Below are 14,639 nucleotides of genomic sequence, written 5' to 3' on the forward strand. Positions count from 1 at the left end.
AATGGTAAGGTCCTAGGGAGTGTTGCTGAACAAAGAGACCTTGGAGTGCAGGTTCATAGCTCCTTGAAAGTGGAGTCGCAGGTAGATAGGGTAGTGAGAAGGCATTTGATATGCTTTCCTTTATTGGTCAGAGTATTGAGTACAGGAGTTGGGAGGTCGTTTTGCAGCTGTACAGGACATTGGTAAGGCCACTGTTGGAATATTGTGTGCAATTCTCGTCTCCTTCCTATCGGAAAGATGTTGTGAAACTTGAAATGGTTCAGAAGACATTTACAAGAATGTTGCCAGGGTTGGAGGATTTGAGCTACAGGGAGAGGCTGAACAGGCTGGGGCTGTTTTCCCTGGAGCGTCGGAGGCTGAGGGGTGACCTTATAAAGGTTTACAAAATTATGAGGGGCATAGATAGGATAAATAGACAAAGTCTTTTCCCTGGAGTCGGTGAGTCCAGAACTAGAGGGCATAGGTTTAGGGTGAGAGGGGAAAGATATAAAAGGGACCTAAGGGGCAACTTTTTCACACAGAGGGTGGTATGTCTATGGAATGAGCTGCCAGAGGATGTGGTGGAGGCTGGTACAATTGCAACTTTTAAGAGGCATTTGTATGGGTATATGAATAGGAAGGGTTTGGAGGGATATGGGCCGGGTGCTGGCAGGTGGGACTAGATTGGTTTGGGATATCTGGTCGGCATGGACAGGTTGGACCGAAGGGTCTGTTTCCATGCTGTACATCTCTATGACTCTATCTATGACTCTAAGTAAAATTAAAGAAAAATCATGATTTAAAAATATATATTCGCCCTCATTCAGTTCATGCATTTTTTGTTCATACTGCTCACAAGACAAAGTTTTTCACTGTGCCTCGGTACACATGACAATAAATTCAACTCAATTCAAGTTATCAATCTACAAAAGTAAAATACTGCAGATGTTGGAAGTCTGAACCAAAGCTAATGGACCTGAAATTTTAACACTGCTTCCCTCTCCACACATGGTGCCAGTATTTATAACATTTTCTGTCTACAAAGGTGACTGATATCTGGAACATATCAGGTCTCCACTCTGAAAAGTATTCTCCTTGAAACAGGCCATATGCCAAGTGCTTTCTTTCTAGCATAGACTTCATTATAAGTTGTTATTTCCTATGTTTAACAGAAAACAGCTTTCTACTGCATTATATTAATTCAATAAAAATGGGCACAGTTCCTTCTGATTGGAGTGATCACAAAATCAGAAATAACCTATGTGGATATTTTGCCTTTCAATTTAACAAATTCAGACTCACTGGTGCAGGCTTGATAGGTCAATTCTAGTGTATGGTTACGGCTTATACAGGTTTGGTTTAAGTAGGAATTAAACTAAAAGAAGAGGTGAACACTATGAGCACTTAAGAAAGTCATAAATCTGCATAATTCTTGCAATTTGCTTCTAATGCAAGTGGAGTCCTAGTTCAAGACTGACATTGATGTTTATTACTACTCAGTACAGATAAAAAACATTGCACTTATATTAATTTAGATGTACCTTAACTGTTGCGACTTCAGCAGAAATTGGTGCTAATTCTGGCACGATAACTGAAATGCAAGATTAATCAATTAGTTATTATGCCTCAAAACAGAGCTTTGTCTAACTTTAAATGAAACCACCTATTTTTAGTGACAATAGACATCACTATCATCACTTTTTGCATTTGTGAGTGATCAACAGACAAGTTCACAGGTCATCTGCCTGTTTCTGCATCAAAGTGACTGCTACACATTTAAGGTCTTCACTGTCATCAACCTTGATAGGCCCATTACTGCGTGGCAAACTGATGTCCCAATGCAACCCACCGATTAAGGCCTGAAAATCAGGCTGGGCATAAATGTAGTTTGGAATGGGGATGGCTTTGAAAGTGGCAACAATAGAGATGAATTCTTTGCAACATGAAAGATCATATCTGTTGCTCTTACACCCACCACTTGAAGTAGGTCGGCATAATGGACACTTGGAGGTAGTCCCTTTTCAAAATGGAACCAACCACATGTTTGTGCATTAATAGAGCAGTAATACTACCATTCTCCTTCTGACACTGAAACTGCCAACCAAACCTAGTGATAATTAGTTCCACTTTGTGCAACCTGGGCTCACAGCAGAAATATGACCATTAAGGCTGTTGGAGATTTGTGAAAACTACTACGTATTAATGTCTTCAAGGCAACAAAGCATGGGAATAAGCACTCCTTCACCAGTAATGTCCACATCTCAACAACAAAAGTAACTGAAATGTAATAATAAATATTTGAACATTTCTGCACCTGCAACACTGCAAAGAAAGAAGGTAATTTACTCCTGGGGACTACCAAGAACTGACTATAACAGATTGCCTGCCTGTTACAGATGGTGCACAATTTCCATTTGATTGATTTCAGTGACAAGGAAATTTGGAGAGAGTGGATAGTAGGTACCACCACCTTTTCACCAAATGAAAATTACTCCCAAACTTTACCTGTTACACATTAAATAAATGACACAGCAGACAGGTCCAAATTAACATTATCGGATATTCAATAAGGAGAAGATCCTGTATATTATGTTTGTGTCATTATTACTCATGCAGTAGTAACATATGGTTGTAATTAACACCTTTTGTAGACTTCGGTAGATTTATGGGAAGCGCTGCAAATCTCTGTAGAAATTAACATTCTTTTAAATCAGTCAGTCTGCCTTTAAAAAGCTTGAGCAATCTGCAGCTAGTTAACATTCCCAGCAAGAAGCAAGAGACAGTTGCTTCAATAGTAACTTCAGCAAAAGTAGTGAAACTGTCAGTCTCGTGAAGTTGGGGGGCATTATTGACAGTACCAGTTTTGATGATAACATCTTAAAATGTTTACAGTGTCAGTAAAATGAATTGGTTAACAACTTTCTTATAAAGGCGAAAGTGAGGACTGCAGATGCTGGAGATTAGAGTCAAGATTAGAGTGATGCTGGAAATGCACAGCAGGTTAGGCAGCATCCGAGGAGCAGGAAAATCGACATTTCAGGCAGGAGATTCCTGATGAAGGGCTTCTGCCTGAAATGTCGATTTTCCTGTTCCTCGGATTTCCAGCACCACTCTAATCTCAATTTTCTTTAAAGCAAAGCATAGTTTGAGATAAGTTTATTGATTGGCTTTTAATAATGTTATTTCAAAATAAGATGACCCACCAGATACTCTTTCCAAGGCAAGAAACACAGGTCTGTTGTCATTGGCATCCACAATGTGAATTGTAAGTTTGCCTGTAGATATTTAAAAATGCCAATGATTAAAAGCTTTATTTGAGAACTCCATTTAATTTATTAAACTAACTCACTGAAGATAAGTGCAATTTATTTGCAGACACAATACATGTGACAGGATACAGGTTAAAGATCATAAATTCCCCAAACAACGAAACTCAGCCAGGCTTAAATTTAATGGTAGCAAGGGTCTTATTGAGATTGGTCACCTACTGTATCCAACAAGAGTTGACAAATGACAAGTGCAAAAGACAAATTATAACCAAAGAAATCCTCAATGAATAATTTAACAAAAGCTGGCAGTAGCATAAGTAACAATAACATTTACATGGTGTCGTTAAAAAACAAAGAGTGGGAGATCCAAGATGGCGGCAATCCAGTAGGTCTGCCCTGCTGGGCTCTGCCCAAAAACCCAGACAAAGTGGTACATTCACCCTCCCATTGTGGTGCAAATAGCTCGTTTTAGACCCCTAGAACTGCTATTTATTTGTTTCAATGCTTTTTTTCAAAGAAACAAAAATGACTAAGGGAAAAGAACCACGATGATCGCAACAAGCAGGGCACTTCTTTGCAGTACCGGACAAACCCGCGGCTGCAGCATTGGCCTCTGCGAATGCTCCTGGGGACTTAACCGTGGAGCAGAGCCTGGTCTTGGAGCTTGCAACTCCAGCACAATAGAGACAAACAAGTGATGCTGGAAAACTGCAGAGCACTGAGGAAGGATCCACAGGCTCTGATATATAAAGGATCAAGAATTATGTTCTTCCAAGACTTTTCTGCGGCCATGATCCGTAAGAGGAAGGCCTTTGATGAGGCAAAAAGGGACTTGAATATTCAGTACTCTAAGATATCCGGCAATATTACGTTTCAGCCATGGAGATCCGTGTTTAATTTTGACTCAGCGGAAAAGGCAAAGGGACACCTTAAAATAGATTGGCTGGCTCAAATAATATGCACAATTGTGTTTGCTTTGTTTTTTTCTGTAGTTTGCCCGCTTTGTCTTGCTTGTCTATTTAATGTGTGGAGGTCTCCCTTTTTTTCTCTCTCTCTTGCTCTCTCCTCTCCCTTCTTTCTCCACCCCCCCCCACCCCCACAACCCCGTTATCCTTTGTTTTTCTATCATTCACTTTTCATTTGACTTTTTTAGCACGGGAAAGGGGGGGGGGGGTGGTGTTGGGAAGTGAAGGGCTTTTTTTTACCAGGACTACCTACGGTCAAAGTATGGACGGGATGGGTTGAATGCGCACTTTTAATATTCTTGTTGTAAAACGCATCTAACTGTTTTGTACTTTGTTTTGTTTTGTTTGGGCTTGGGTCGTGATACAGTTGTTAGAAATAGTTGTTAGAAGTTTTGATTTGGTACTTTTTGCAGATGCATTTTCAAGTTTATACAAACTGTTTACTGTTTTCTCTCGGGTGGGGGATCACGCTATAAATGAGGTTCTTCCTCCCGGGGGTCATGGGCTGCTTTGATTGGCTATGGCTAACCATTTGTTTAAATGGTGCACATGGAACATTAAGGGGAGTCATTCACCAATTAAGAGAAAAAGATACTTTCAAGCTTTAGAAAGGAAAGAGTTGATGTAGCCTTGCTGCAAGAAACACATCTAACCAATAAGGACTGCTTAAAGTTACAGCAGGGAGGGTTCAGTCGGGTGTTTTTCTTATCCTTTAAATCAAAAAGTAGAGGAGTAGCTATACTTATTCAGAGAATCTTCCATTTCAGTTGTTAGACCAAATTCAGGATGAATGTGGATGGTTTCTAGTCTTTAAAGCTTTAACCACCCCTGCCATACCCTCTCAAAGTTTTAATGGACGTACTCTCCAGGTTGATGGGATGCATCATACAATTATAAGGGAGACTTTAATTGACTTATGGACCCCGAGATGGACAGGATGCCTCGGGGTCTTGCGGGTATATCCCTGCAATCCAGGCAGCTTGTGGACCTGAACAGGGAGCTAGGGTTAGTGGATGTGTGGAGATGTCTTCACCCTGAGGGTAGTGACTTCATCTTTTTTCCTCACCCACATAAGTGCTACAGTAGGACTGACATCGTCTTTTTGAATTCGGTGCTGTCCTGCAGAATTGGGAACATACCCAGTTCTGATCATGCAGCAGTGTACATGGAGGTTAAGGCCAGTAGCAATGGGACAGGCTCGTAGCACTGGCGCGCAGATCCTTTCCTCCTGAAGGATAGCAAGCTCATTGACTATTTTTCACGGGAATTTAAAATTTTTTGCGACATTAATTCAGGTACAGCCAATAATCCATTGGTGCTCTGGGAGACTGCCAAGGCCTATGCAAGGGGTTTGATTATTTCTTATTCAGTGACTTGGAGGCAGCAGCAGGGAGAGAGCAGCAGCGTATGCTCGAGGCTCGCTGAAGGCAGCCAAGACAGCATATTTTAACAGACCATCCGTGACTAAGTTGTAGCGGATTACAGCCCTCTGGGCTGCTCTGAATGCCGCGCTCATCCAGACAGCAAAGAGGGAGATTTCCTTTGTGAAACAGAGGTTATTCGAGTATGATGATAAATTGGGTAGTTATTTGGCATACTTGGTCAGAAAGAAGAATGTCTCCCAATCTATAACATCCATTAGAGTGTGCTGGGAATATCACCTGCAATCCCAAAAAGATTAATGCAGTATTCAGGAAGTTCTACTCTGGGTTGTACTGGTCGGAGGGCTGTGAGGACAGATTGGTGAAGATGGAATCCTTTTTTAAGGGTTTGGACCGCCCAGGTGTAACTTCAGAGCAGGCGTCTCTTTTGAATGTCCCTCTGACTATCCAAGAGATACAAGACGCTGACAGGCAGCTCCAGAGTGGTAAAGCGCACGGCCAAGATGGATTTCGGAGTTAGTTTTATAAGGAGTTCGTAGATATGCTGTTCAGACCAACGTTGGATATGAACAATTATTCGTACAGTCAGAACTGCCTCCCATCCTCTCTCAGAGATGCAAATATTTCTCTTATTCTCAAGAGAGGGAAAGTCCCAGAGGATTACCCATCGCTCAGGCCCATATCGTTACTAAACGTGGACTTTAAAATTTTGTCGAAAATGCTGGTGTTGAGAAGGTCTTGCCTTTCATTGTAAAAGAGGACCAAGCAGGTTTTATGAGGGGTCGCAGGTCCTCTAATAATATTAAAAGAGTGCTAAATATAGTTCAGGTTTGCCAGCAAGGTCAATTCCGGGCATGGTAGTCTCCCTGGATGCAGAGAAAGCTTTAGACCAGGTGGAGTGGCTGTACCTCTTTTATGTCCCAGAATGGTTTGGCCTCGGAGGGGTCTTTGCCAGGTGGGTGGCAGTGTTATATAGTGACCCTAAAGCAGCGTTTCTCACTAATGGCATAAGGTCTGACAATATTAGTATTGGCAGAGGCAGCCGACAAGTGTGCCCCCCTCACCGTTGCTATTTACATCAGGGATTGAGCCGTTGGCAGAGGCCATCCGGAAGGACCTCAATATAACTGCCCTGGATATAGGATCGGGGGGCATAAGATCACCCTTTACACAAATGATGTTCTTCTCTTTCTAACTAGCACGACGATAACTGTGCCCCGTTTAATACAAGTGATTAATTTATTTGGGGTATAAAATCAATTTTATGAAGTCTAGAGAAGTGATCGCTGGGCCTCTTGCTGAGATATTTGTATCATCGATAGTCACAGGTGAGGTGCCGGAAGACTGGAGGTTGGCAAACGTGGTGTCACTGTTTAACAAGGGCGGTAAAGACAAGTCAGGGAACTATAGACCGGTGAGCCTGACCTCGGTGGTGGGCAACTTGTTGAAGGGAATCCTGAGGTACAGGACGTACATGTATTTGGAAAGGCAAGAACTGATTCGGGATAGTCAACATGGCTTTGTGCGTGGGAAATCATGTCTCACAAACTTGATTAAGCTTTTTGAAGAAGTAACAAAGAAGATTGATGAGGGCAGAGCAGTAGATGTGATCTGTATGGACTTCAGTAAGGCATTCGACAAGGTTCCCCATGGGAGACTGATTAGCAAGGTTAGATCTCATGGAAAACAGGGAGAACTAGCCATTTGGATACAGAACTGGCTCAAAGGTAGAAGACAGAGGGTGGTGGTGGAAGGTTGTTTTTCAGACTGGAGGCCTGTGACTAGTGGAGTGCCACAATGATCAGTGCTGGGCCCTCTACTTCTTGTCATTTACATAAATGATTTGGATGCGAGCATAAGAGGTACAGTTAGTAAGTTTGCAGATGACACCAAAAGTGGAGGTGTAGTGGACAGCGAAGAGGGGGTACCTCAGATTACAACAGGATCTGGACCAGATGGGCCAATGGGCTGAGAAGTGGCAGATGGACTTTAATTCAGATAAATGCGAGGTGCTGCATTTTGGGAAAGCAAATCTTAGCAGGACTTATACACTTAATGGTAAGGTCCTAGGGAGTGTAGCTGAACAAAGAGACCTTGGAGTGCAGGTTCATAGCTCATTGAAAGTGGAGTCGCAGGTAGATAGGATAGTGAAGAAGGCGTTTGGTATGCTTTCGTTTATTGGTCAGAGTCTTGAGTACAGGAGTTGGGAGGTCATGCTGCGACTATACAGAACATTGTTAGGCCATTGTTGGAATATTGTGTGCAATTCTGGTCTTCTTCCTATCGTAAAGATGTTGTGAAATTTGAAAGGGTTCAGAAAAGATTTACAAGGATGTTGCCAGGGTTGGAGGATCTGAGCTCCAGGGAGAGGCTGAACAGGCTGGAGCTGTTTTCCCTGGAGCACGGAGGCTGAGGGGTGACCTTTATAGAGGTTTACAATATTATGAGGGGCATGGATAGGATAAATAGACAATGTCTTTTCCCTGGGGTCAGGGAGTCCAGAACTAGAGGGCATAGGTTTAGGGTGAGAGGGGAAAGATATAAAAGAGACCTAAGGGGCAACTTTTTCACGCAGAGGATGGTACGTGTATGGAATGAGCTGCCAGAAGATGTGGTGGAGGTTGGTACAATTGCAACATTTAAGAGGCATTTGTATGGGTATATGAATAGGAAGGCTATGGAGGAATATGGGCCTGGTGCTGGCAGGTGAGACTAGATTGGGTTGGGATATCTGGTCGGCATGGACAGGTTGGACCGAAGGGTCTGTTTCCATGCTGTACATCTCTATGACTATGACTCTCCTGTGGCCTGGGAGGAATTCAAAATTACTGCCAATGCCCCAACTAATTCCTCTCAAGCAACACTCAACAGTTTGGGACACATTTCATCGAGTTGTGGAGATTTATCAACTTTTAAGCTTACCAGAACACTCAGATCCTCCTCTCCATCTATGCTAACATCTTTAAGTGTATCACAGCCTTTCTCCCTGATTTCTATACCTACATCATCCCTCTCACAAGTGAAGACCAACAAAAAACTTTAATGTAGAATCTTATTTATATCCTCTGACTCCATGTACAAATTACAACTATGGTCCCTTACAGACCCTACTCTTTCCCTAGGTATTCTCTAATTCTGATTCTAATTATAAAATAACTTGGGATTTTCCAATATTTTCCCTGCCATTATTCTTCCATGCCCCCCTTTTGGTTTTTCGGATTTCTTTGTTTAGTTTGCCCTTGCACATTCTGCACTTCTGTCGGGGTTCTGTTGTTTTGAGCCCTCAGTATATCTGCCTCCCTTTTTTTCTCTATCCAAACCTGTAGATCCCTTGATATCCAGGGTTCACAAGATTTGTTGGTCCTATCCTTTGTTTTTACTTTGTCTCGTATCACCCTATTTTCTTCTTGAATACTTGCCATGCTCTGACATAGATTTACCCAGAAGTATCAGTTCCCAGTCCACTCTGGCCAAATCATGTGATGACAGTAATTTTTATTATGAATGAGTGTACTTTTTTTTCCATATGGTGAAGTCTGCAATACACTGTAGGAACTGTATTTATTTATTTTGTTTCATCTCTGTATAGGTCCTGAGGTTTGCCCATGGTGGCCATAATTGATTGGCAATAGACAGGGTAAGTGTAGGGGTTGGTCTGGGTGTGGGTGGGCACTGTTGGGGGGAACTGTGAGGTATGAGAACTTGACACTGTTTAATGTGCATTTATAAATTTCAGTACGGTGCTAGGTTTTGGAGAAAGGATCTCCACCAGCCCACTTCACACCTAGCACGCTGCAGTCTCTAACGTAGCCCACAAACAAATCCAATGTCATTTTTCTAAGCTGTGTTTGCCCTTATCCTGTGCACCTGGTTCATGGGCAAACATTGAGGCAGGTACATTAACAACATTTAAAGGACATTTGGACAAATACACGGATAGAGCTGAAAAATGTGTTGCTGGAAAAGCGCAGCAAGTCAGGCAGCATCCAAGGAACAGGAGAATCGACGTTTCGGGCATAAGCCCTTCTTCAGGAATGAGGAGGGTGTGCCAAGCAGGCTAAGATAAAAGGTAGGGAGGAGGAACTTGGGGGAGGGGCGTTGGGAATGCGATAGGTGGAAAGAGGTTAAGGTGAGAGTGATAGGCCAGAGAAGGGGTGGGGGTGGAGAAGTCGGGAAGAAGATTGCAGGTCAAGAAGGCGGTGCTGAGTCTGAGGGTTGGGACTGAGATAAGGTGGGGGGAGGGGAAATGAAGAAGCTGGAGAAATCTGCATTCATCCCTTGTGGTTGGAGGGTTCCTAGGCGGAAGATGCGGCACTCTTCCTCCAGGCGTCATGTTGCCATGGTCTGGCAATGGAGGAGGCCAAGGACCTGCATGTCCTTGGTGGAGTGGGAGGGGGAGTTTAAGTGTTCAGCCACAGGGCGGTTGGGTTGGTTGGTCCGGGTGTCCCAGAGATGTTCTCTGAAACGTTCCGCAAGTAGACGGCCTGTCTCCCCAATATAGAGGAGGCCACATCGGCTGCAGCGGATGCAGTCAATGATGTGTGTGGAGGTGCAGGTGAATTTGTGATGGATATGGAAGGATCCCTTGGGGCCTTGGAGGGAAGTGAGGGGGAGGTGTGGGCGCAAGTTTTGCATTTCTTGCGGTTGCAGGGGAAGGTGCCGGGAGTGGAGGTTGGGTTGGTGGGGGGTGTGGACCTGACGAAGGAGTCGTGGAGGGAGTGGTCTTTCTGGAACACTGATAGGGGAGGGGAGGGAAATATATCCTTGGTGATGGGGTCTGTTTGGAGGTGGCGGAAATGATGAAGGATGATACGATGTATCTGGAGGTTGGTGGGGTGGTAGGTGAGGACCAGTGGGGTTCTGTCCTGGTGGCGATTGGAGGGGTGGGGTTCAAGGGCGGAGGAGCGGGAAGTGGAGGAGATGCGGTGGAGAGCATCGTCAACCACGTCTGAGGGGAGATTGCGGTCTTTGAAGAAGGAGGCCATCTGGGTTGTTCGGTATTGGAATTGGTCCTCCAATGTTGAGTCGGTCGCCCAAGATAGAAATGGAGAGGTCTAGGAAGGGGAGGGAGGAGTCTGAGACGGTCCAGGTAAATTTGAGGTCAGGATGAAAGGTGTTAGTAAAGTGGATGAACTGTTCAACCTCCTTGTGGGAGCACGAGGTAGCGCCGATACAGTCATCGATGTAGCAGAGGAAAAGGTGAGGGGTGGTGCCAGCGTAGCTGCAGAAGATGAACTGTTCCACATATCCGATGAAGAGGCAGGCATAGCTGGGGCCCATGTCTACTCCTTTGGTTTGGAGGAAGTGGGAGGATTGGAAAGAGAAGTTGTTCAGAGTGAGGACCAGTTCAGTCAGTCGAAGGAGGGTGTCAGTGGAAGGGTACTGGTTGGGTCAGCGGGAAAGGAAGAAGCAGAGGGCTTTGAGGCCTTCGTGATGGGGGATGGAGGTGTATAGGGACTGGATGTCCATGGTGAAGATAAGGCGTTGGGGGTCAGGGAAACAAAAATCATGAAGGAGGTGGAGGGCGTGGGTGGTGTTCTGAACGTAGGTGGGGAGTTCTTAGACTAAGGATACACGGATAGGAAAGGATTAGAAGGGTATGGGCCAAGTGCAGGGAAATGGGATAAGTGTAAATGGACATTTTGGTCAGCATGAACCAGTTTGGGCTGAAGGGTATGTTTCCAGACTTTGTCTCGATGATTCTGACTCTGACATTCAGGCATTAACTTCCATTTCTCTCCCACAATCAGGGGACCTGTAACTAATGTAACAACCCTTTTTTATATTTGGCCCCTAATTATATACAACTCCTTTTTAGACTACATCATGCCCACTATAGTAAATAGAAAAAATACAAAGAACTGTGAATATTAGAAATCAGAAGCAAAAACAGAAATTGCTTAGAAACTCTGCAGGTCTGGCAGCACCTATGGAGAAAAAGCAGAGTTAACATTTCAGGTCCAGTGACCCTTCTTCAGAACTGTTAAATCAGATCTAATCTCAGGACATCAGTTCTAAAATAGGGCCACTAGACCTGAAATGTTAACTGTGTTTTCTCTCCTCAGATGCTGCCAGACCTGTTGTGTTTTTCCAGCAATTTCTATTATCTGAACAACGCATTTTGTTTCCTTCCCCAATACAAACAGTTCTCTTTCTTTCTTATATTCGGTCTCTCTTAAAAAATCTTAGAATCTAAAAACAAAATATTAATTTTCTATTTCCACCCATTTTTAGCCAAATTTTATTATTCAATCATAATCAGCGATTTAATTGTGTGAGGCCACTTTCAGAGAACTATGTACAGTTCTCGTCACCTTTCTATAGGAAGGATATCATTAAACTGGGGAGGGTTCAGAAAAGATTTACCAGGATGTTGCCGAAACTGGAGGGTTTGAGTTATAAGGATAGGCTGGACTTTTTTCACTGGTGCATAAGAAGTTGATGGATGCCTTATAGAGGTTTATAAATTCATGAGGGATGTAGATAAGGTGAATAGCAAAGATCTTTTCCCTTGGGTGGGTGAATTCAAAACTAGGGAACATATTTTTATGGTGGAGACGAGAATGATTTAAAAGGGACCTGACGGGCAACGGTTCCACACAGTGGGTGGCTCGTATGTAGAATGAAGTACCAGAGGAAGTGGTAGATGCAGGTACAGTAACAACATTTAAAAGACATTTGGACAGGTACAGGAATAGGCAAAGTTTAGAGGGATTTGGGCCAAACGAAAGTAAGTGGGACTAGTTTCGTTTGGGAAACTTGGTCAGCATGGATGAGTTAGACCGAAGGGTCTGCTTCAATGCTGGCTGACTCTATGATTTTATGACTCGATGTACCTGCCCATCCAACAAGATGCTTTTTCTTCAGAGCTTACTGGATTTTCATGGCATTGATAAGCTGTCACATTCATTCAAACGGATGCTGGATCCTTCATCATGCAAAGGAACTAATGGCTATTTCAGGCATGCCAGTATTTTTGGCCTTTGCTAATCCAGCTAGCCACAAGCTTTCAGCTCATCAAGTGCATGTATATCTTTCCTACCATGCTGGAAACCTGGAGGCCACCAAAGACCTAAAACATGGCTGCTGCACCACCTCATTTCTAGGCAGAGGTGTTGTGTTGGTACTAAATGATCAAATCAAAACCACATAGTATTAGTCTCACTGAAAAGCAGGTTGCCTGAGACTTTGAGGAGCTTACAGAGTCAAAACAAATTCTGCGCCTTAGCTTCTTTACTCAGACTTATCTACTAATTTTGTTGCAATGATCATAAAAACAATTCAATTATTAAAGCATTTTAAATTAGATACTGTTCTTTCTTCCTGATATGTTGCACATATAGGAGACTTGAGGGTTGCAATTTACCATCAGAAGTGCAATGATATGGAGGAGGGGCCGTGGACGGGAGATAGGCAGAGAAAGGGATTCATATCTTATTGCATTACTGAAGTCTGAGATTAGCCTTGTCTAAATTCTAGAGGTTCAGCTGTTTATAAAATAGCTGTGGGAGACCCGCAGCTTCCAGCTGCAGAAATGAGGTGATTGAAATCAGAACAGCTTGCAACCTCTCTAACAGAGGAATTGCAAAGGGCCAAAGAAAAATTACTCCACAATTTTTGTTGCTTCCCTAGGCAACAAAGAGATGGATTGAAAAGAGAATTGTCTAAAATGATTTTGTCTCAATAGCAGAGAAAAATGTAATAAGCCTTTTAGAAAAGCACATACAGCAACACACTTGAGAATTTGAAGATTGGCTTACCAATGCGAGATGCATTATTTTTTTCAGTGTAAAGGTCAGTCACACGAATAGTCATGTCCACCTGATCAACTTCCTCATAGTCAATAACTGATGATTCATTCACATAGAGTGATCCGTTGTCATAAAGTCCAAACCAATAATGGCATGGTGCATCTGGTTGAGCATCAATAATTTTAGATTTATAACAAACTGTTGAAACCAGTTGATAAATTAAAGAATGATTTGTGTCAATGTCAGTTGCAGTTATATTCCTTACTATTCCAAGCTCAGTGTTATTTTCCATTACATCCAAATCCCTCATTGAATCTGGATCTAGTACAGGAGTTTCATCATTCACGTCTATTACAGTGACACGAACAGTTGCATATGCTGTATTAGATGGAGTTCCTAAATCTGAAGCACTGACATTTAAGTTGTAACATTTTGGTCCTTTGTCATAATCCAGCGCTATTGCAGGATCAACAGTAAGATTTCCTTCATACTGTTTCGGAATGGCATCATTTGTTAAGACTGATCTGATTAGAAAAGTTCCTGAGCCACCATTTTCAATACGGTATATTATCCGGTTATTGATTTCTGTTGCATCATTGTCACTGGCTTTAACCAATGTCACAAAAGCTCCTGTATGCATGGTAAGAACAAATGAGAAAGGTAAACATATTGTTTTAAGAGATACTAACATTAATGCAGTCAATCAAGGAAAAATGAATATGTCACACTGCTTTGAACAGCATTTTTCAAAGATATTATTGAAGACGGTTTTATTTTGCAGTCATAGTATTATAAATAAAATGATAAAATAAAATTATGATCATTTAATCAGAAAATTTACAGTTAATAAATCTTCAATGGTATGAAGATGGCATGATGGATTATGCTATTAAGAGTTCTTTATTTGTATTAACAATTGAATGAAAGCTGTGTTCAACCTTCATTATCAATGAAGTGCTGAATAAAGACCAATCAAATCAAGAAATTGCAAAAACAAAATATAAACATTATGCTTAAAAGTAATAACAATGTTTATGCATTAATTTAAAACTGAAATATGAAATCGCTAATTTTATACCTGCCAGCCTGAGAGAAACTCAACAACTGCATAGCTGAAACGAGTTACTCTTACAGATCTTATTTCAGGTTGCCTCAGGTTTAGTATGAAGTTGCTTTTCTGAGCAAACAAGAGCAGAACCAAAAGGTCTAACAGTGTCTGTCTTTAAAAATACAGGCATGGTTTTGATCATCAGGCATACTTTAACTCGAAGGCTCCTTAGGAAAGCTGTCAGC

The 14,639-nt window shown here is 42.5% G+C and overlaps 1 protein-coding gene across 2 annotated transcripts in view; it reads right to left on the reverse strand.

Annotated features, from left to right (window-relative positions):
* The window catches only part of cdhr2 (cadherin related family member 2), a 139,205-nt gene that overhangs the window by 41,671 nt on the left and 82,895 nt on the right, over nucleotides 1–14,639 (reverse strand). For both annotated transcript variants that reach the window (XM_087995380.1, XM_087995378.1), the window contains 3 exons: nucleotides 13,356–13,976; nucleotides 3,183–3,254; nucleotides 1,521–1,570 (listed from right to left, as the gene is read on the reverse strand). In XM_087995380.1, the coding sequence (XP_087851506.1) occupies nucleotides 1,521–1,570; nucleotides 3,183–3,254; nucleotides 13,356–13,976 (743 nt within the window). The remainder of the gene's footprint in view (nucleotides 1–1,520; nucleotides 1,571–3,182; nucleotides 3,255–13,355; nucleotides 13,977–14,639) is intronic.

The sequence above is a fragment of the Chiloscyllium plagiosum genome, unplaced genomic scaffold (assembly GCF_037043375.1).
Source record: "Chiloscyllium plagiosum isolate Xiang-an unplaced genomic scaffold, Cpla_swu_hap1 HiC_scaffold_16, whole genome shotgun sequence".
NCBI classification, from domain to species: Eukaryota; Metazoa; Chordata; class Chondrichthyes; order Orectolobiformes; family Hemiscylliidae; genus Chiloscyllium; species Chiloscyllium plagiosum.